This window comes from Nipponia nippon, unplaced genomic scaffold, assembly GCF_047370975.1.
Source record: "Nipponia nippon isolate SJK-2023a ecotype South Korea unplaced genomic scaffold, ASM4737097v1 scaffold_1, whole genome shotgun sequence".
NCBI lineage: Eukaryota > Metazoa > Chordata > Aves > Pelecaniformes > Threskiornithidae > Nipponia > Nipponia nippon.
In genome coordinates, this window is record NW_028262290.1 from 154,373,096 (window position 1) to 154,396,142 (window position 23,047).

Consider the following 23,047-nt stretch of genomic DNA (forward strand, 5'->3'; position numbering starts at 1 on the left):
CATCTTTGTCTCTTCCACAAACTATCTGGAGAGTACAGTGCCACAGAGTTGTCTTTCTGCAGGACTCAGGAGACTAGAAAAACGATTTTGGTAGTAAAGCAGATAGTGGGGCCATCATTAGAGCTTGTGTGTTAGCAGCCAGCAGTTTCTGAGAGAGATTACAAATACTTAGAGAAAGCAATAAAGTTAGGTATTTGGTCCGAATAATTTGCACTTCAAGAAGTAGTCTTTACCTTTGATTTCTTTGTTGTTGTTTTATTCTGTAATGGTGTTGTGAATAATGTATAACAGCAAAGATTGTTTCTTCAAGAGGACATATTTATTTTTATGTACACTGTTTCCTGGTCAGTCAATACTTCTTATTTCCTAGCATGCGATTGTTCTCTCACTCTTTCTCCTCCCCACTCCAGCCTTCCTTTTCTTCCTTTTATTTATTTTTGTCATCTATTTTCTTTTGCTCCTCCTTGCTTTCATTACTTGCAACTTCCTTCCCATCTCTTTCTTCCTTTCTTTTTAATGCTGAAGATAAGAAGAATGTCAGGAGTTTTTTCACTCCCGTTGATTGTTTTAGTGTAGCAGTTAACTGGTAAAAATTTCATATTCTTGCTTCTAAATATTTTTTATGACACTGATTTGAACTCCTAACGGATGATGAAAAATACAGAATGTTTCCATTTGTGGAATGAAAAAAATAGCCTTCAATAACCAGCAGAGTCATTTTCATTTGCAAGAAGCCAGTCTGGATGCCTTACACAATGTGGTCTCTTTTCTTCCTGTGAAGTGAATTAATAATATCTTCTCATTTCTTCTTGTCTGTGAAATTTAAATAGTTAGCAGAGATGTATTTAATATTGATTTCTTGTAAAAATGCATTTGTATGCATCCTTTGCTCAGAGTGACACCAGAAAAAGTCTTATCTCACATTCTGTAGCACAAAAAAACCCAAAAACAACACAAGAAAGAAACTCAAGCAAAAACATATTGCATATACCAGAACCTACAGTTTAGAAGTACTTTGACAGGCCTAGCTGAGAAGTTAAGTAACATATTTAAGCTGTGGAACAGAACTGAGAAAAAAAACCCAGGTTGTTTTTGCTTTTATTTACAGAGTTAATGTTGTAAACTTCATATGGAGTGTAGTATTTGAGAGTATGTGCTAGTGCTAAGAACATGTTAAATATCTGGCTTCTTACACATTGATTATTTTCTCTGTACTTGCGTTACAATTCCTTGGAATTCCTTAGAATTCTAATAAAGAAAAAAATGATTTCTTTGATTATTTATGCAAGTGATCAAAGTCCTTGTATGATATGTTTTGAGTAATACCATTAGGATCATTATGTGAAAATAATCAGTAGATTGTGAATAAATTGAATGGTGATTGTTGTGATCAGACATAAGTGGAGCATATTTCATGTTTAGAGTCAATTATCCCTTCCAGGAAGGCAGTGTTTCTTTGATGTTGAATGCCTCTATTTGCTGCTGAGACTGAATGCCTCATACTATTGTATATGTAGCTTGTCTTTAAAATATGAATGTTGTGTATTAAATAGTTGGGGTTTTTTTAAAAAAAAAGTAAACAACTGCTGAAAGAACAGGTGCAATAACAACAACTCACTGGAAACATTAAAAAGAAAATCCTTCTTTCCGCAGAGGAAAACGAATATTCTACATAGACAAAAATTAACTCATTAATTACCATGATATAAGAGGTTACCTGTCATGGTATTTACTCTTCATTGTTGCTTTTGTGAGTTCAGAATTTGATCAAATTAATTTTTACTCACAGCATCAGCTAGCTCAGTTTTGTGACACGCTGGAATGGATTCTAAAGGAGTAGGAGAGGTCAGTGGGAGTTTGGGAAATAATGTCTGGTGGGCTAGAAGGGGGTCAACTGAATTCCAGGACAGGATGAGCCCCATGAAAAGATAGTATTTTTTTAGCTACTTCTGGGAAGCTATGGTCTAGATCTTCTAGTCTTCCTCCCTGATACACTTGTCCGTAGCCAGTCTAATTTCTCTCTGAGGTCAAGATTTGCTCCTGTGAAGTTTCATTCCATTTTAGTGCCATAAGGTGATGCTCACCAAGCCCGAACCAGACACCTGCAGCAAAGTGCTTCCATTTTGCTAGGTGACTGAGAGGGATAGGAATTCCCATCCCATCCCTGAAATGATTCTGCTGCAGTGCCATTGTCCTTATCTTGGGATCCACAAGTCCTTGAGCGTCACACATGTACCATATAAATCACGCAAGTGGCTGCCTTAGGAAACCCTGATACTTTCCAGTATGTAGGCCCAGAGTAGGGTGGATTACTGAAAGTTAAATAAGCAGAGCAGAGGACAAAATTAATCACATAAGTAAGACAGGAACAGAGACAGCAGAGATAACGCCTGCCAGGGAAAACATTTTAATGCCTTCTTAACCTTCATATTGCAACCAAGAAAAATAATTTACCAAGAATCACAAAACAATGTGAACTGCTATGAGGAATATTCACTTTTCTTCCAACTACTACCTTGGAAGTTTTCAAGACCTGACTGCACAAAGCCCAGAATTCAGTGTTGACCCTACTTTGAGCAGGAGGTTGAATTTAGGTCTTGTGAGGTCCCTTTCGACTTAAATTATTCTATGATTCTATAAGTCTAAATTTTACTCAATTTTGTAAATTACTAAGAGGATGAATGTGTGTAAGAGCTTTTTAGTTGTATGGATTAGAAGGCAAGTATTCATATATCTTTAAGTGCATTTACAAATACGCAGATGATTGAAGGCATGAATTTCTGAACAGTTTTATTTTGGAAAGATAAAAGCTGTGGTTACTAGAAGTATTCAGAAGCTGTTGTTTCCTTCTTGTTTCCAAAGTTCATTTTATCCAAGTGCTAGTATGAAGAAGCAGCTGTAAAAAACAGTGGTGCAGAAAATTCTTTCCAAGACAACCAGAAAACCACTGATCAGAGTCGTGTTCTTTGTGCTTCTTATAATTTGTACTTTCCTTCTGAAAATAGTTTTCTTTTATTATTGTTTCACTGGACTTGAGTCTGTAGATGTCACTGGACTCAATGCTTTCACAGAAAAATTTAAATAGAAATTTATTGTCAGAAGCAAATAAATAAAGTCCCCAGTCCTATGCACAAGATAATTAAGTACTACTTTGTGTCTGTAAAAGTTTGAAACACGGTTCTAGTAGCTTTCCTTAACAGTAATGTTGAGTGCCATGGATCACGTCCTGTGCCGCAACCCCGTAGCATGGAGAAACCTTCTCTAGGACAACACAGAAAGAGGTTGCTCCCATACCAGTGTCACACATTTGGCGTAGCAAAGCTCTGATTTATTTTTTATTTTTTTATGATGAGGGAAGGTTCATACAGGTCTCACAACTTTGCTTTCACAAGTGTTATGGTGCAGCTATCTTCAACTTTTTTTCCCAGGGAATTGGAAGGTCCATGTGATTGATGTCTTCCCCTTGTCCCCAGTGTAGGATGTGGCAGTACTCTGGGGTATGGTATAGCGTCTTGCATGAAGGGAAGAGTGTCAGTTACAGGCTAAAAACATCTGAAGGAGGTTACGCACATGGTTAGACTGCCAGCCGAGTTGCAGCTGCTCTGAAAGTATTTTTGTTTTAAGATAGAACCAGCGTAGTTTTAGAAACTTGGGATCCTGAGAGGAAGCTCTTACTGTGCAGCCGACAAGGTGAGTAGCATCAGTGCAAGATTGTGCTTAATGAGCAAACAGGGAGCACTTCATAGTTTGAAGAGAGTCAAACCCAGGGAGGGTACCTAGATGTCCAAGGTAAAGAATTGTTAGAAGCAGGGAGAGGCCAAAATAACTGAAATTGCAGTAATTTTCTTTGTAATTGTTAGGGCCAGAATTTGCCCAAAAGCCGTGCATGCTGGCAGGAGGCCACAGCCTGTGCTGCTGTAGATGATGTGGTGAAGTGATAGGATGTTGCTATAGCGTCAGGGCAGTAGTGAAAATGAAATTGAAGGTAACTTGTAGAGTAGGACTGACAGTAGGCAGCCAAGTCTGGAGCAGCAGTGAGCAGCAGTGCCTTACGTGGTACCCTCAGGCAGCCGTCAGTTGGCAAACGCTTGGACAAAGTGTAATAACAGCTCAGCACGTGTCCAGCACATGGATCACATTAAGCGGGTGTATAAGGGGAGATTTGTACTCTGCTCCTTTATAATAGAGCTAATTCAGTTTTATAACCATTCCAGCTTTTTAATGAGTTGGCATGGTCATGTTTGCAGTGCACGCTTCGCTCTGGTGTGGGTTAGGGCTTCAAGTTAAACTTCATTTACATGAGATAACAGACAGTTCCGTGGAAGTCATAAAGTATTTCTTATTTCCTTTTTCCCTATGCCACCCACAATGGAAGTGTAGTTCAATAAGATCATAGAAATTTGAGGTAGAAATAGTTGGCTAGGCCACCTGTCTGATACCACAATACAAAATTATTTTCCATACCTTATTTTCTAGTAACTTAGTATTTCATTAAGAAGCACAACTGTTAAAACTGCTTGACAGTAATCTTTCATCCCCACCATTACTATTACTTTGAGATGTGTCTGAATAGTATGTGTTGTTACCAGTGCTGAGTTACAGATACTGTGCTTCTTTTTGTTTTTTTTTAAAGAAAGGCTGTTTTTATCAGTGACTTAAATATGTAGATTTAGGTTCTGTGTTACTGATACTTACTTCTTATTGAACCTAAAGTTATAAAATAATTTATATTAATCTAAATATTCAGCTGTCTTCAGTCTTCATTCCTCTTTCATTGAAGACTACTTAAACATTTTAAGCACTGTTTCTAATACACTGGGCCACCACTGTTCTACAATTTTTTGTCAGTGACCTGGATCACCATCCATGTTCTTGACCCTGTAGAATCACTGCAAGATAGGTTCAGTTTCAAGTCACCTTGCTCATTTGTAGCACTGATTGTATACGAAATGTGACAAGTACACCACTTCCTTTGTAAGATATAAATGTAAACATGGAAATAGGATAATAGTATCATGTTTTCAAGTTTTATTTGCTTAGCCTCCTGTGTTCTGATTGCGACTGCCCTTTCCAGTAATAATCCATGGCACGCACATACATGTTCTAAAATTCTTGTATGCCACAGCTTTATGGTTTAAGAGATGGTCTTGAAATAGCTTCTAAATAACTTAAAATAGGTAATTTTGCCATGTAGATATTGTACTTAAAAATAAAAGTTGCATTTGGTTTTCTCTTTCAAGGACTTGGGAATGAAGAAAGAATCCTTCTTTGACCAGAAATCAAGAATTCAGATGTGAGAAGGTACCATATGACAGTTCAGTAAAAATTAAAGTGGTACAGTGTTGTGCTTTTATGCATAATTCACATTTTGGAGCTAAGTTTGCTTAGTCAAAAAGCAAACACATTGAACACGATTAAACTTTTCCTTCTGTTCACGTTCATGGGGCTATATTTGAATTATAACCTGCTAGAAATTTAGAGCAGGCTGTTGCTTATATTCAGAGTGTAAATAATTAGTATTTATGTATAATAGGTATAACTTCACTGGCAATTTTACTTGGATTATCTATATTGTTTCTTAAGAGGCAGCTGTGATCCACAAAACAAAAACAGGGACAGTGGTTAAATATGAGGAAGAATATCTGAAGTAATACTTTCATTCTAGCTAACAACATTAACAGCTCCATGACAAAAGAGCTGTAATTATCTTTGTAATTTTAGCAGTATAGACTTTTGAGAGCTGTGTGTCCTATTATCATGCCAGTTTCAAGGCTGAGTCTAGAAAGAATCCGAGAATCTGCCGTGCTGGACAAAGGCTAAAAGTCGTCTTCTTTGTTAGAGCTCCCATTCTAGATGGAAAAGCTGTGGTTCCAGGTAAACTCAGTATTTCTGGTGAAGCTGTCTTATGAACTCAGATCACAGGTGATCAGTGCTGCAATAAAAGCCTTACCTGGAAAAGGAATTGGTATCTAAGCTAGACTTTTCTAGGTTTTTCTGATATGCAGTTGTGGTATATGCAGGGAAAATGCATGTGAAGCAGGAAGAAAGATAAAAACACAACCAGGCAGGAAAGAGCTTTTACCATAAAGTACAGCCCCTTTATTGCAGAACTGCTATTCAGTTTGTCAGAAATGGCATTGTCTATAAACAGTTTCCATTAGAAAGAAACAGTTTGATATTCCAATCTAGCTACAGACAATGGGGCTATTAACTTGTACTGAACTTGAGCGTTTTTTCAAGAAGTGTGAATTTATTAACATTGCAGTATGACAGTGAGTGAATTAGTAAATTGCAAGGAGCAGCATGTTTGTTATAAAATCCTTAAGATCTTTTTCTCTGAATCTTTTAGAATTGTCTAAAGTAAACTAAACACTTTAGTTTAGGACGATTATGGCAATAAAGTTGTCACATGAAGTGTGTATTGTTAACAAAGTCCAATAAAACAATACAAAATTACCCCTTCATCAAAGCACCATAGAGTATTAGAGTTTTGATATGTAATGTGGAATCTGACTCGTACAAGCTTAAGCTCCTTAAGCTAAATGGCAAACTGTTATGATCGGGGGAGAAGGCGAGTTCTCTGGAGTATAATTCAAAGCAGCTATTTTTTTCTTACTAGCTACAAATAGCTTCCCTAATTTGTGACAGTGCTTGCTATACCAAGTTTATTTCCCTTGGGAGTATGTCTCAGAGTGAAGATCACATAAAAAGCCAATGCAGGGCTTCTTTCTTCTGATGCTGGGGTTAGCTCAGAATGCTCATAGCACCACGTATGTTTTTAAACTGAAAGCCATGCATTCTCTTTAAATTATAGAAACTGGTGTATGGTGCTCATTTCTCCTTGTTTTCAGCTGTAAGTGCATGTTAAAAAGCTGTTACACTACTGTTTTCCTAACGTCGCCTAAACAGCTCAGTTGCTGTAGCCGGATAAAATCACCAGTAGGAAGAAGTCTCCCATTCCTGACTTTGTCTCATACTGCTCTTCCACGTCCCTCTTGAGATGCCTCTGTGCAAATGGAACGTTTGAAAACTTCAAACTTAAATTAACTAGTGTAGGTTTTGTTTGTCATATGCTAATAACATAAATATCTCCATTTTCACTTGTGCCTGCTATTCTTGCCATTCCCGTACGCCACCAGGTCCTTTTCTCCTGAGTAATAGCTGGGTCAAGGACAGCTACAAGCTCTTAACATATTGGATACACTAAAATATACACACTGAATCCGAGTGACAAATGCAATGATGAAATGTGCTTCATTAAATTAATTAGTTCAGGCTATAAGGAGGGTACCACTTGACTTTTAATGTGGTGTTGGTTATCTGATATAGAATGAAGAAGAATTTAAGATCGAATTACATGGCATAATATTGGAAAAAACCTACAAAAATAAGAATGCAGGCATACAAATTTTCAAAGTAATCGTGGAGCTACATGCATATTGGAAGGAGTGACAGCTCTCTTGTCTCTTCCATAGGTTGGAGTTGGAGACTCATTAATACATCTAGTCTCAGTAAAAATGCTATTTAATGCAACCTCTGACTCAGTATTGTCCCTTGAAATATGTTCTTTACTTAAAAGATTGTGTTTACTACATCTGAGGATGTATACACATCTTGTATTTATCAAGGCTACTACATAGGAATGAGATTTTATGCAGATGCTTTTAAGGTGAAATTTTGAGTGTGAATACTCAACTGGTGCAAGAAACTGTTCTTAACTTTTGGTATTACGAATTCCTCTTGGCAGATAAAATCAAGTTTGCTGGACTCAAATAGTTGTGATAGAAAACAATATTTATAAGTTTGTGCATACTAGTGACTTCAAATGGAGAAAAAAATAAATCTAGTCTATTCCAAAAGTGCTGTTTCATAGTGTATACAGTCTGCTTGCTTTATTTGTATTCTGAAATACTTTCATGTTGAAATACTTTGTAAAAATATGCTAAATAAGACAACATATATTAATCCTGTATCTACAGCTTTCTGAGAAAAAGTGTAGGCTGTTTAACATGATTATTCTTTCATATTTTTATGTCTCTTCGTTTTAAAAATCTTTCTCCTTCTGCCTCCCCCTTTTTTTCTCAGTACATAATTAGTGTTATAGAAGATGCTGAATAACTTTTGCCTTTTTCCAAAGCATAAAAACCTTTAGCAATTCTGATGCTGTTTTTCAGGAAAAAAATTAAAATAAACCACACATGATAGTGAGTTACGCGTTGGTATTTTTTGACTCTTGTTGCGTTTTTGCTGTATAAAATCAGGATTACTGTTAATCTGCTCTTCACTGCCTAAGGAAAAAACTGATACTATTATCTCCAGCCTGAGTTTTTATCATGTTATGGCCAAATGTTTTAAAACTAGCTCAGGTATTTTTGTACTACCCTGTGCTGTAGAGAGATGTCTTCAGAATCGTCCTTAATGGAGACCTTATACCAAGGCCAGTCCAAACTTTTTGCCACTGTCTGGCATACAGAGTGTATTGTGGCCAGGGTTTGTGGTTGTTTTCCCCCAGATAGAAGGCAGAGACTTCTTTGTTTCATATATTGCTTTAACTTGCCCACATATCTGCGAATACACAGAATAATATGTTCCTATGAAGAGAACTCGGGTTGTTTTATTCATTGAACATCTGAGAAGGTTAGAAGTTGCCAACTTTTCCAGAAGGAATTAAAGTCTCTGTCTTTGGCTCCTACTTGAAGTACACAGCGTCACTGCTAGATGCCTAAAGATTTCCTAATCCTAATATATCTTCCTCTATGGCAGGCAATTGGGATGGATATTGTAAAAATGATGCATTCATCCATCAAATGATTCATTAGCTGACTTTAAAGCCTAGTGCATCTCTTTGCTCCTTTATTTTTACAGAGTTGTTTTTGTGTGCTTGTATTTTCTGCATTGAGTATTTTAAATAATTGGCGTCCTTTCCAATCTGATTAAAATAGGTTATGACCATTGTTAAAATAAATATCAGACAGATGTATTAGCATAATAATCCTACCCTAACTCAGTTTACAAATGTCTACATGTTAAGGAATAAAACAACATACATATACATTTTTGGAACTATATTCAAGGGAACACATTTGAAAGGTAAGGGTAAGACAATTTTAAAAATTTTTTTAGTTTTCTTATTTAGGTATTTAATGCCATCAGTACATATAATGTGCTTACACTGGCAATGTACCTTTTATGACGGAAAGGTTGGATCCACATCCAAACTACTATAATATATATCAATATCTGCCTTAGAATACGGTAGATGCAAAAGCACTTCTTCAGTTCAAAGATGTGGGAATTTTGTTCATTAATTTATTATTTGTCTTAGTTGAATTTATTCACTGCAGAAGTTTCATTCTTATATTGATAACTGTGTGACTTCAAGGGGTTATTTTTTCTGCTGGAACACTGCACTCTCTTTGCCCACTGATCTGTGCCACAGATCTCAGCTGAGTGAACAGCTTCCAAGTCAGATGATGCATAAACGAGGCAGTGTAATGAATATGCCATGAAACGTGATCAAAACATCAAAACTGTGTTTGTTCTTAAACTTGGTGACAAAGCGGTAGATCTAAAAAGGTTAATATTGATTACCTGGTTACTCTCATTTTTCTTTGTAAAAGTTTTTTTTTTTTTTTTTTTTTCCCAAGCCATTTTTGAAAGGAAAGCTGCGGGGATCTTGGGAATTTGGGAACGTCATACTGAAGTGAGGTGCTAGGCTGCCTGTGAAGACTTGAACCAGATTTAAAAAAAAAAAAAAAGTTCAAGAATGGTAAGGAAATGAGACAGATATGGTATTACAAATATTTTTACTCTTTTCATCCTCGTGCAATATAAATTAAGTATGAATATTAGAGTCTTCTGCAAAGTCTCCTGATTTGTTTTAACATCTGTGTTAAGAGATGAAGAGGCAGGTTGAAAGCCAGTGCTTAGAAGTCTGGAACGACAGGAATAAGGCTTATCTCATTGCCAAAAGATGTTACGAAACACTGTTCATTCACAGTACCCCTCCTTTCTCTTCTTAAAAACTGTCAGTTTTATGTTACCTTCTTTTACAGGCTTTCGAACAATCAGTGAGCTGTTTGGAAAAATGTGCCAGTATGCAGTGCTGCCAGTGCCCGTTAGATACCATGTGAGCATTTGTCCAGTCTGTATAATGGAATGCAGAGGTTTTTGTTTGGTTGGTTTGTTGTTGTATATACCTATAATTTACATACGGATGATCAAACTGAAATCTCAGAGTTCTTCATGAATGGTTCTGGAAGCCTGGCAGCATGGCATTGTGGAAACGGGCATATCTTTTCACACATGAATGGCTAGGTAGCCTTGTTACTGCAGTGGTAAAAGTGCAGCAGGGCAAATGTGTGGTATGACATGTGCATTGGAAAGGCATTAGGCTGTCATAGGTTCATATTCCCATAACTTGATGAATGTGCTGTGAAATCAAGTAGTGTAACTGATATGCTCATTTTTTTAGCCTGAACACAAGTTACAGAGGGCCGTATCTATGATATCTATTTTATGAAAAATGTCCCCTTTTTTTTGTAAAATGAATGAACACAAACATATTTACATGCTATTTTGCATCCTTTTTATTAAGGCTAAAGTTATTATAGTAGCTTAGAAAAAATATCTTGACAAAAATAAGTTAAGCAATTTATAGTTTTAAATAGGAACTATATGTATACTACTTCTTCAATTTTTAGAAAAATAGGATAATTTATCTCAACATGGTAGTAGATCCTCAAACTGTTTGATGGAAACTGACTTTGCTAACGTGTTGCTCTTCTCTTGAAAGAGTAGTTTTCAATTCTTTGAAGTATCTCTCTGGATTGTGCATGGATCTCTTGCCAAGTGCAGTGATCGTTTGACTGTGAAGAAAAGATTATTAAGAAGTGTTTATTAGCTGTTTTGTAAAAAATTACATCCAATATTATGGCAAGCAAAATGTCAACTGAGAACAAGCATGTAATAATGTATTCAAAAGAAATTTAAGAAAATATGAAGAATACTTTTAGGAAGTCTAGTTAAGATTCAAATGTTCTTTGGTATATAAAATGATCATTGCTTTTCCAGGTGAAATAAATATCATCAGATGCATGGCTAATCCTGACTCATGTGATATAAAGTGTTTCTAAAAAGGCACAGACTGCTACGGGGTTTGGTGCTGAATTAAAATTAGATGTTTTTTAAAAGCCTGTGATGACACATTGACCTTGAAATAGACGTGGGCCAAAAGATTTTGTGTGAGTGAAACTCCGTAGTGCTTGGTAATGGGGCACAATCCCACAGATTCATACAGCTTTGATCAGCAGTGGGACTGCTTGTATAAGAAGGTCTTCTGTATCTTTAAAATTCCTTAAAGTGAGCTGGAAGTAAAGAAACAGCCTACTTACCCTGGCCACAAATTTCTCCATTTTCTTGAAGCAGTCTTTCACTATAGATTCATGAATAACATTAAGTCTGGACTTCAGCTGTTATTTTAATGGAAAAGAAAAGCAACTGTTAGTTTGAACAGTGAGAAGTAAATAGAAGTTCAACATGACTCAGTAAAACAGTACCCTCTGATAGACATGGTCATGACTGAGAGCATTGTAATGCTTCTGTCATATGCAAGCCTGCTGAATGTGTTAATGTTAAAGGTAGTGTAGCACACACTTGCTGTGTCTACAAAGAGATCAGGAAATGAATATATCAATATTCAAAGCAAGGTAAGGAGTCTATGGATTTTTTTGTTCTGTGACAATACTGGTTTTCTTTATGTATACTGCCTTTGAAGGGAACTGATTTCAGAATAACTGGTGGTCATTTGACATACAATATTACAAATGTACCTGTGAGATGTTCATTCATTATGAAAAAAATGTGCTTAAGTAAGCAGTCGTTATTATCCTTTGTTATACACATCTTGTCCTGGGGTCTGGCCTGATCAGAAGCAGCAGTGTGGTTTTGGAGCTCAGTGTTTCTGTGCTACTGCTCAGGCATATGTCTAGTCATAGAAACCTCTCTCTCATGCAGAAAAGTGCAGTGGGTTTCCTCCATAGCAGCACAGAAGAGTTTATTAGGGTGTACGTTTGTATGCCTAGGTTTGTTCTCCTGGAGGTTTGTTAGCAAATCTGGTGCCTGGCATAGGTGTTAGTTGCAAGGCAAGCTATAATAAATCTGAGGCTTCATCCTCTGTAAATAGTTGTTGAGCTGACCCCGACTGAGTGAACTATTTGTGCATATGTTTAAGTAGGTTACTCAGCTGAAATAGGCTGAATGCAGATCTAAATATTTTCCTGAAGTATTTTGCATACAATTTGCATGTAATTCCTTACATTAGCTTGTTTTGACAGAAGTCATAAGTAGTTGAAGAAAAGCACATGAAATTGATATTTAGTGAGAATAGTAAGTACTTCTGTGTAGTACTAGTGCAGTCTTTAAGGAGAATGAGTGCAGTGTTTAAGGAGAAGCAAGTTAAATACTGGCTTAGCCACATTTTTAGGCATCATGTCTCAAAATAAGCCCACAAATATATGTGTGAATTTAAAACTGCCTGTATCATACAGGTCAGTAAAAGTGCTGAAAGATGCCTGTGATTACTTGCATACAGATGTTTTAGGTGCCATTATTTGAAAATGTAGTCTTTACAGTTTTCTATTACATTTTCAGCATACATATTATCAGTTTTATTCACCATGAATATCTGACATGAATATCATGCAATGTAAAAAAAACATTATACTTACACAAGTCTTGAGCTGAGCATGAGCTTCATACATTCCTCTTAGAAAAATGTTCTTATTTTGAAAAGGAGTGTCTGCTCTCTTGAAAAACTCAGCAATTTCGTGCACTATATGAACAATGGCTGCATTGTCATATTTAACCTATGATGACAAAAAACAAATATAGACAAATTTGGTTTCTGAAGTTTGCACTTAAGTTTCAGCTAATGGTACATTTTTCAACTGCCCGAGTCTGGTTATCATTAGTTCTTAAACAATTTTCATGACTTTCTTGTGCTCTTCTAAATTTTTTAGTACAAAAATTATAGAAAGTAGTGTTCGTTGCAAAGATTTTTTTTTGAAAATCAGGAATTGTATGTGTAATTTTGAGTTGCAATTTTTGCTTTCATAAGGTGGACCCCTATTTTGTAGTGTAAATATATCTTGCATTTTTGGACTGCACTGATATTCTTGGATATATACAATGTATGAGGAATAGTCAATAAGAGGCCAAGAGTCAAAAGCAGATCTTTTGAATTCAGACCCAAGACAACAGACGAAGAATGTGCAGCTCTTTCCTCACAAGCACAGTACATATCTGATGAAGGGGAGCTCCCCCTGTCTCAGAGAAGATGGAAATACAAGAGAGGCTGATAATGCTGTCTGTCCCTTTTGTTCCATAGTTGCATTTTAGAAGCTTCATTGAAGAGATGAGCTGGAAGTCAGCTGAATGAATTTCTTTGGTCCAGTAGCACATTCTCAACCCAGAACCTTCTTATTTTGTGGCATTACAGACCTGGACTGAAAGTGAACTGTGCACATAAAGTGCATGCATATGCTGAGTAGTACATAAAATTACCCTTGTGTTACTTTTATGGGGCCTGCTTCTGACTGAAACTGAAGTTGGCATGCGGTTCTGGTAGTTTCCAGGCTACCAAACTAATTTTCCACTTTAAACAGCAGGACTAACAAAAAAGCATCTAACCCTTTTCTTCTAAAAGTGGTAGCATAACTTAAATAATAGGAAAAGCAAAAAAATGGTGACTTCCATAAGTTACCTTTCAGGGAAAAGAACTTGGACTGAAAAGTTTACAGTCAGATTTATCATTTAAACCTGTAATTTCATGTGTCATAATTCTAATGTAAAAGTCTCGTGACAAGGTGCATAGGCTATGTGAGGTAGAGCTGTTACAAAGAGAGAATGTCAAGTACGTATCTTCTTCTACTTACCGCTTTTAGCATCTGCTCAGGGAAACACAAATCTTCATTGCTCACTTCTTCACACTCCAAAGAAAAGCCTCTTTTGTTCTTAAAGAAAACATCAGTGTAGAGATTTTAAGCATGTGCAAAACCAGATTTATTATGGAAACAATTCATAGAGGAGTTCACTAATCAGTTGGTCTCTTAACAATGTAGTCTATGAATGACTACATCAGTAGAGACACTATACATCTCATGAGGTGGCGTGAAGAAGATTCATCTGCTTATATGTTCCCAAGCCTATTTAAAATGGATGAAATAGCTGCTTGTTACCTATTTCACCTTTTTTCAAATGTTCCAGGGAGTTCAGTCTGTACGGTGTTGAGGAAAGGGCAGGCCACAAAAGAAGCCAAATTGGGAAAGGAAGCATGCTTCCCACATAGCTGATTTCAAAAAACACCTTCAGAGAGTATTTGTACCAAAAACTTTGTGACTGTGGATGCCCTTTTCTTTGAGTGGGATTATGTTATGGTAAAGTAATTTGTGGTGTTATGGTTTCAGTTGATGCCAATTAGCAGGAGTCACAGATGACTGTGTACTCTAAAATATGTGACTTCTCTGTGGAGGATGCGGAGCTCTTCTTGGGAAGACACACAAATGTCATATATTCAACAGGATGAGTTTGAATTAAAAAATCTAAATTTAAGATTTTTGGCTTTGTAGAGAAGGGACATCTGGCTCATATTTTTTTAATAATGTAAAAAAAAATTGTAGTCAGGCAATTATTACACATTTAAGAATTCCTTACACCTAAACTGAAGAAAGATTGAAAATGACATCTATAGATTGTGACAGTATTTTACACATTGACTTACCAGTTTCTCAATCTCCTTTAAAAGCTCACTCCACTGCACGCTTTCAAAGCACTGATGACTGTTGCTTTGGTGATTACCAAGGGATGTAGCTATAAGGCAGACAGTTAAGAGGAAGAGGCAGCTCCCGCGGCAATACATTGTCTAGTTCTGGAACAATAAGAAGAAGACAGAAGGCTTAATAGAATCAGGGTGGGTTTACAGTCTTGTAAAGTGTCACAAGCGCAACTGATCATTTGCTCCTGCATGTTCACTTTTACTCAGTGTTTACTGATGTCCTGTGATAGGTCTAATCAGTTCAGATTTTTATGGTGGGACATTTGAAAGTTAAATATGTTTATCCAATACATAAACAGAAAAAAAAATCCTATAAGAAAACCTTTTTTATACTATTCATATAATACGTAAATGGTTGTATGTGTTTTTTAAAAATTCTGTTCTGATTTTCTGAAATACTTATTTTCTATATGGATAAACACATACAGCATCTAGAGAACTGGTATTATTTGCTATAGTAAATTTGACTAAATGTAAACTATTGCCTACTAAATAATGAATTAAAAAATATTTTTTTTCCCCCAGCAGTTTGCTGTGTAGTAATACCTGTAACATTGTTACCTGTAACTCGTAACATGATTTAAAGCAATTGCTTCTAAATGTAAGGTTATATTTTAGTCAGATTTTGTTTTTATAAAACTCATTTGGCATTATATTAGTAAAGAAAAAAGGAAAAATGAAAAAAGAAATGAGTAAATTAATCTTACCTAGAAAAATCAGCAATAAAATCAAAGAAACCGCCCTTGTGGATTATATTCAGCTCCTGATTGTGCACTTCTGTAGGGTTCCTGGGGTACCATTCTGTCAGCTATCTCAGTCCCTTTTAAATGCTCTTCTCCCACTTTTACAAATCTCCGACCACTTCCTGTCAGCAGCTGATGCAAAGTGAAACTTCTTTCAGTATTCCATCTCTTCAGGTATGCTGATTTCCAGGCAATAGAGAGGTTATATGTGGGTGGAGCAGAGGCCACATTTTTAAGTTTTTATTTAAACAGATAAAAACTTGATGGCTGAAGTCTGCAGAACAAAATATGAATGTTTATTTTACTTGATTTTATATCAACCTTATAGTTAACAGTTTGTCAGTATTCACATGCAAGTGATAAAATACAAAACTCGATGTTCTTCAATATGAACAAATATCGTCTTCTGTATTTACGTTATGAATGTAGAATTTCATATTACTTACTCCATGTGATTTATACTTGTATAGGTAATATTGAATATAACAGTAAAAAAGTTTGCTCATTCTCTGTGAACATCTAACTTTATAGTTCTATAAGTATTATATTTACTTTGAAATGCAAAATACAAATGCATATGCACACATATAGGTACATCACACACATACACATACATATACAGATATGTTACTTCCCCAAGTTACACGAAGTACTATGAAGTAATCAGCGTAAGTTTTTCATTGACTGTAGGTTGGAGGTGCTGAAGAGAATTAACTTCCAAGAAAGCTAGCCCCTACCAAATTAGAACATGTCTTAATAATAATAATCATCATAATATTTTAATTAAATTTTCTCCTTTTTCACCTTTTAAATCCCATTAAAACTCAGAGCAACTCTAACATCCAAATGTACTGTTCTTGTTATTTCGTACCTGTCTGAAGTTTCTCTGTGATAGTTTGTTGAAGTGTTAAGCACTGCATTACTTGCAGACAGACAGGATTTTGCACCAGGTTTTTAAAAGTTTTTTTAGATCAATTGGCTTGTAGTTTTCAAAGTCCTTAGATATCTCACATCCAACTTCTGGAAAGCTCATTAAGATCATATTTGTTATATCTTTCATCTGTAGCATTTTGTCAATTTGTCCCTTTACAGAATACCTCACCACCTTTAATAATTTTACTTTACTAATGCTAGTGGATATCTATTTTCTATGTGCCATTCATAAATCTTCAGGAATTGTAATAAGAAACTTAACATCTGCAATTAAGGGCAATTTTTGACACTTTTCTGAGAATAAGTAGCTAGATGGATCTGGTAAGACAGGCCTCATTTTATCTTGTCTTGGAGATGTTTCATGAACGTCTTTTTCAGCAGTAGATTCTGGATACAGGACTTGAATATTTACCATAAGATACATGCAGCCACTAGGGAAGGGTAAAATTCAGGGTACTGCTGTCTTAGCATAAGGCCATGTCAGGACTGAATATAGAGCAGTGGTAATAGGACAAAGAGGACATCAGGAACATTATAGTGCTGGAAGCTGGAACATTTTTGGACTTGATTGCCCATTTCAGTGTGATCACACCTTTCAGTGTGAGCCACCTGGCCACCTAACTTGATGCTACAGATGTGGACCTAACTCTTAGGGATTCATTTATGATAAATGTTGTTCATTGTTGATGTGCTGCCTTTTCAATGCCTTACAAAAAATAAGAAAGGTGATAATTTACTGATTACTAATTTAAATTTCAAGAATGAAATTTTAGACCACTGAAGCTGTGTGCAAACTTCACTGTGTGTTTCTTAGCATTCAGCGCAGAAAATTGCTTACTAGTTGGATACTCGGTTTCAACGAACACCCATATAAAGGAACAGTTCTGAAATTCTAAAATGGTGGATCCTGTCTGTAAGACTGAAAATGCTTGCTTCCTTTTGAACTGAGTAACTTTGTAAAATGTTTTAAATGGTGCTAAATATATAATACTCCATGTATAGGAAAACATGCTGGTTAAGTTTCAGGTTCTACCATACATGTTATGTATGTTAATGTAAATATCTTTAAACAGAGGTACTCTAAATTTTTCATGTGATATTTTGTCTCAGGTTTGCTTTTGATTCAACATCAGTAAAAACTGGAAAATACAGGTTATATAGTACATCTTCAATGGACTTTCCATAGGAAAAATTCAGAGAAGCATTTTGGGGGAATCATAGAATCATGTAGGTTGGAAAAGACCCTTAAGATCATCAAGTCCAACTGTTAACCCAGCACTGCCAAGTCCACCACTAAACCATATCCTCGAGCACCACATCTACACGTCTTCCTCCAGGGATGGGGACTCAACCACTTCCCTGGGCAGCCTGTTCCAGTGCCTGACTACCCTTTCGGTGAAGAAATTTTTCCTAATATCCAATCTAAACCTGCCCTGGTGCAACTTGAGGCCATTTCCTCTCGACCTGTCGCTTGTTACTTGGGAGAAGAGACTGACCCCCACCTCGCTACAACCTCCTTTCAGGTAGTTGTAGAGAGCAATAAGGTCTCTCCTCAGCCTCCTCTTCTCCAAACTAAACAATCCGAGCTCCCTCAGCTGCTCCTCATAAGACTTTTTCTCTAGACCCTTCACCAGCTTCGTTGCCCTTCTTTGGACACATTCCAGCACCTCGATGTCCTTCTTGTAGTGAGGGGCCCAAAACTGAACACAGTACTCAAGGTGCGGCCTCACCAGTGCCGAGTACAGGGGCACTATCACCTCCCTGGTCTTGCTGGCCACACTATTCCTGATACAAGCCAGGATGCTGTTGGCCCTCTTGGCCACCTGAGCACACTGCTGGCTCATGTTCAGCTGGCTGTCGACCGACACTCCCAGGTCCTTTTCGGCCAGGCAGCTCTCCAGCCACTCCTCCCCAAGCCTGTAGCGTTGCATGGGGTTGTTGTGACCCAAGTGCAGGACCTGGCACTGAGCCTTGTTGAACCTCATACAGTTGGCCTCGGCCCACCGATTGAGCCTGTCCAGATCCCTCTGTAGGGCCTTCCTACCCTCCAGCAGATCAGGGAGAAAGAGAGTTGCATGAAAATTGCCTACGGTCCTTATCTTTGTCTTCTCATTTCTTCCATTTCCCATTGTGGCTTCTTGAGAGATCAAGACTGTAGAATAGAAGATGCACAACGATCACTGTGTAGTATCTTGTGACTAAATCATAACTACTCTTTCTATAATTTTATTGTACCTACAATAAAATTCAGTTGGACCACTTTGGAGAGAATATTCAAGGAAGGAGTGCAGTGGGGCTGCAGCTAAAACAAATCAGCTTTCAAAAGATATTTATGTTGTGTTTGCTAATGGAGGTTCGTTCTCAGAAGAGTGATTAAATAACCATATTGTGAGCCTGCAGTTCACCTCTGTGGATGTTTGTAATCATTTGTCTGACATAGGAATTCAAATATGTCCTTTTGAAAAAAAAAAACAAAACAAGAAAATGAAGAGAGAAACGTCACATTTTTTCTAGCTGTGTGAATAATCTTATTTGAACCCACAAAGCTTCCAATACCAGATTTTTTTAAAATGTATTTCTCTGTAAAATTAGACTGTCTTAGTGAGAAAATCATAGATACTACTTGCTTGTTGTCAGAGTGGTAGACTTTTCTTGGTCTGAAAGATGACTGACAGATGTCTGTTTGAAAATTTGCCACTTCATTTTTTCACCCTGCTTAGATTTCAACATTAGGCTTCACACTTCAGGATAATGTTGTCATTTCCTTTTGTGCACTAGAACCCCATAAGTGACGGAGGCTAGGCATCCGAAATGCTTTCGCTTTTTTCTTGTAATGTTTTCTCCCTCTGTTGTGGTTTTCCTTTTACAAGATACTCAGCAGTGATGTGGTAAAACTTTTGCTCTGCTGTGTTTCTAATTAAAACATTTGCAAACAAACAAACAGACCTGTAAAAGAATTAACTAAAGAAAAATATTTCACAGAATATTTATTGAACATAAGAACCATAGTCTTTGTTGTGTTTTGGCCCCTTTCTGCTGGTTTGCCAGAGGAAACAGCAGCTAGTTTTCTCAAAGTGAGGTAAGAGAATACTGTCAATATCGCTATGTAACTATAAAAATTCCTTGTGCTAGAAGATCCCATTCTGTTTGGGACTGATGTGTGTAGGAGAGGCGTTTCTGCTCCAACCTGCCCTCTTTTTTTTTTTTTTTTTTAGCGTGGGTGTGAACTAGTTCTTTTGAAAAGGCACACCGTACTGTCTACAGCGTATCTGCAGAAAGTGAAAGCCACACCTGAAAGAAAGTCATTTCCTGCGGATCAGGAAAAGTAATCCAAAAAATTTGGAAATTAAAACATCTAATCTCACTGCTTAGAATTTCAAACTAGAGTCCTGTAAATGAAATGATATGATCATAGCTCTCAAAAAAATTTACTTTCACTAGTTCAAGAAGGTGGATAGTGAGGAAATAATTAACCCTTGTTAGGCCTGTTATAACTGGAGGTTATAAATCATCTTTAAGGCATCAAAATGGAAGATCTGGACATCCAAACTTTTTATTTTGGTGACCTTTATGTACTTTTTCCTTTAGTGCTATAATTCTTATCTCTAAAACAGTGCCCATAGGGAAAGTTAGGATTCTGTTGACTTGGAGGAGCTTAACAGAAGGCTTACTGTCTGCAGAAAGCGACCTGAATATTGTTACAGAGTAAAGCAGAAAAAACTGGGCGAGAGCTTGTATTAGTAGCCTAGCCAGGAACAGCAAGCTCTCTGGAGACTCAGCAAGGTGAACATGGATAGGCTCTTTCCTGTCATAATTTAACCATTCGTACCACTCTTAGTGGAGACAGCTGCAGCATGATATAAACCATGCACACGTTTACATGGTATACATTTTTCTTTTTGATTTTCACTAGGTAGTTGTCCTGCAAATTTGTCATAGCTCAGAATGGCAAATCCTAAAGCTAAAATAATTACCAGGAAGGGGAGAAAATACTAGTATTTTGTGACAGCTATAGGTACCTGATGCTTCATGGGAAATAAATTCAAGTTGCTTAAAAATAACTATTACATTTTATCACTTTAACTTAAATGAAATTTTGTAACAGGTTGTAATATTTTTGAGACTATTAGGACATTGGATATATAAGACTAGAGAGAGTGAATGGAGAAGACCAATGGTGATTTAATAACCTGCTGTTCATAATTTTTTTTTTTAATTCTATTTTATTTGGCCATCAGTATTGTCTTGATTCAGCATGCTACATTTTAGTATAGAAGAAAAGACATAGAAGATAAGGTGTGGGCTAGTGTAAACATCCTTCAGAATGTTTTAACTCAGCCAGATTAAATTGTGATCTGAAAGTCAGAAAATGGCAATAAAATAAAAGCTGCTGCTTTTTCAGATGTTCTCGCAACCGTGTCACCCCCTAATTAAAATGTTTGTACAAACTGTCAGATTAGTTAAACATTCTGGTTGGTCCTGAACCTCATTTGAGAATGGTTAATCCTTACCACTTTTGGTATCATTTCTTTCCGTAGCTTTTAATACTCCTTTCTATTCCTGAAGCTTATGCATTTCTTTTAGAATTCTCACTCATTTCTTTCTGTGTTACAATTTTTCATGCAACGACCCAGCTGTATGTGCCAGATATTCCTGAGTTCATGCCTGGAAAAACTTTGTGGTTTATATAATCTCTCTACCAATATTGTAATATGAAGTGTTTTAGTCATCCGTATTTTGGCATCCAGACTGAGGCACTACCAAAAGGCCACTTCCTGGAAGTGCTGATCACCCAGTCTCTGAAAATCATGCTTTTAATAATTAAAATCTAAAAAATTATCAATTATTCTGAAAATCATGGCCATGTCTTACCTAGCACTTTTTCTTAAAACTTACTTTGAACTCACCCTGTTTCTAAGAAAATGTGCATAAATGTAAGCCCTACTAGCATTTAATTTTTATTAATTAACTCAATTCTGTCAGAAAATAACACAAAAATGTTTTTGGAAAATCTGTTGATTAGCTATACAGTTCAGCTGTTCAGTAGAGTGTACAGTTTGTCATTCAAAATTTAAAATTAAGATCCTGATTAATTAACTGTTTAATTCCCATCAAATTCCATAGGATTTGTCACTTATTTAAAGGTAAATGCAATTAAAATATGGATGGACTTAGCCATGTACTTCAGTGTTGAAAACATAAATGACTGACATTTACGACAGGATGCATGAAAAACCTGTACTCCCTACAGGAGTACAAAATTGGTGGAAAACCACTAATTCTCATCAGAAAACCTCATTTTGTGTTTGGCAGATAAAATTCCTGCTTTGGGAAAGAATTAATAAAAGAGCAGAAGGGTCAACAAAATACGAAAAGAGAAGTAAAACTAGGAGGAAAGCTATTAATAGGAAAACTCTACCAATTTTCAAATCTCCATGAACTTCTTAAGACTTGTCATTTTCTTTATCTTTACATGATTCCTAAAGTGAAGTCTGGGCTCCTGAGTTGGATGCAAAGGTTCCAGAAACAAAACCTGGAGAAGTCAGCTTCTTTAAAACAGATCTGAAACACTAGGTACACTGAGAGACTAAGCTAAAAAGGAAATATGTGCATTCTTCCTTGAGATGGGTAGTGCCTGCAACTTACTGAACTGTGCTTTTACTCCTGCAGTTGGAGGACAGGTGTCGCTTGCATGTGCAGCTAGATTCCCAGGCACACAGCAAGGTCTGTTACTTTCCATCAAATAAAGAAATAAATAGATTAATAGAAGTTGAAAAGAGGCAGTTTTTAAAATCCATATGAAGGATTGTGAAGGCTTGGTAGATGGGGGGGAGGGGGGGGAGCAGTGGATCTTGTCTACCTAGACTTCAGTAAGGCTTTCAACACTGTCTCCCATAATATCCTCATAGAGAAGCTGTTGATGTATGGGCTGGATGAGCAGACAGTGAGGTGGATTGAAAGCTGGCTGAACGACCAGGCCCAGAGGGTGGTGATCAGTGGCACAAAGTCTAGTCATAGGCCAGCAACTAGCTGAGTACCCCAGGGGTCAATACTAGCTCTGGTCCTGTTCAACGTCTTCATTAATGATCTGGATGATGGGACAGAGTGTACAAGCAAGTTTGCAGATGACACCAAACTGGGAGGAGCAGCTGGTATGCCACAGGGTCATGCTGCCATCCAGAGGGACCTCAACAGGCTGGAGAAGTGGGCTGATAGGAACCTCATGAAGTTCAACGAGGAGAAGTGCAAAGTCGGGCACCTGGGGAGGAACAACCTCATGCACCAGTATATGCTGGGGGCCACTCAGCTGGAAAGCAGCTTTGCAGAAAAGGACCTGGGGGTTCTGGTGGACACCAAGCTGAACATGAGCCAGCAATGTGCCCTTGCAGCAAAGAAGGCTAATGGTATCCTGGGCTGCATCGGGAGGAGTTTTGCCAGCAGGTTGAGGGAGGTGAACCTTCCCCTCTACTCAGCACTGGCAAGGCCACACCTGGAGTGCTGTGTCCAGTGCTGAGCTCCCCAGTACAACAGAGACATG

General features: G+C 37.0%; 1 protein-coding gene and 1 long non-coding RNA gene across 4 annotated transcripts in view; one reads left to right on the plus strand and one right to left on the minus strand.

The window, feature by feature from the left end:
• The window catches only part of LOC148057678 (uncharacterized), an 82,021-nt gene that overhangs the window by 7,104 nt on the left and 51,870 nt on the right, over nt 1-23,047 (plus strand). For all 3 annotated transcript variants that reach the window (XR_015698496.1, XR_015698497.1, XR_015698495.1), the window contains exons 4-5: nt 5,241-5,301; nt 9,648-9,769. This is a non-coding gene — a long non-coding RNA (uncharacterized LOC148057678). The remainder of the gene's footprint in view (nt 1-5,240; nt 5,302-9,647; nt 9,770-23,047) is intronic.
• Nucleotides 10,770-14,917, minus strand: LOC148057679 (interferon upsilon). Its single transcript, XM_087768093.1, has 5 exons — nt 14,780-14,917; nt 13,935-14,012; nt 12,729-12,866; nt 11,394-11,471; nt 10,770-10,868 (listed from the first exon to the last, which is right to left on the minus strand). The coding sequence occupies exons 1-5, from the start codon at nt 14,915-14,917 to the stop codon at nt 10,770-10,772; spliced, it is 531 nt and encodes a 176-aa protein (XP_087624219.1).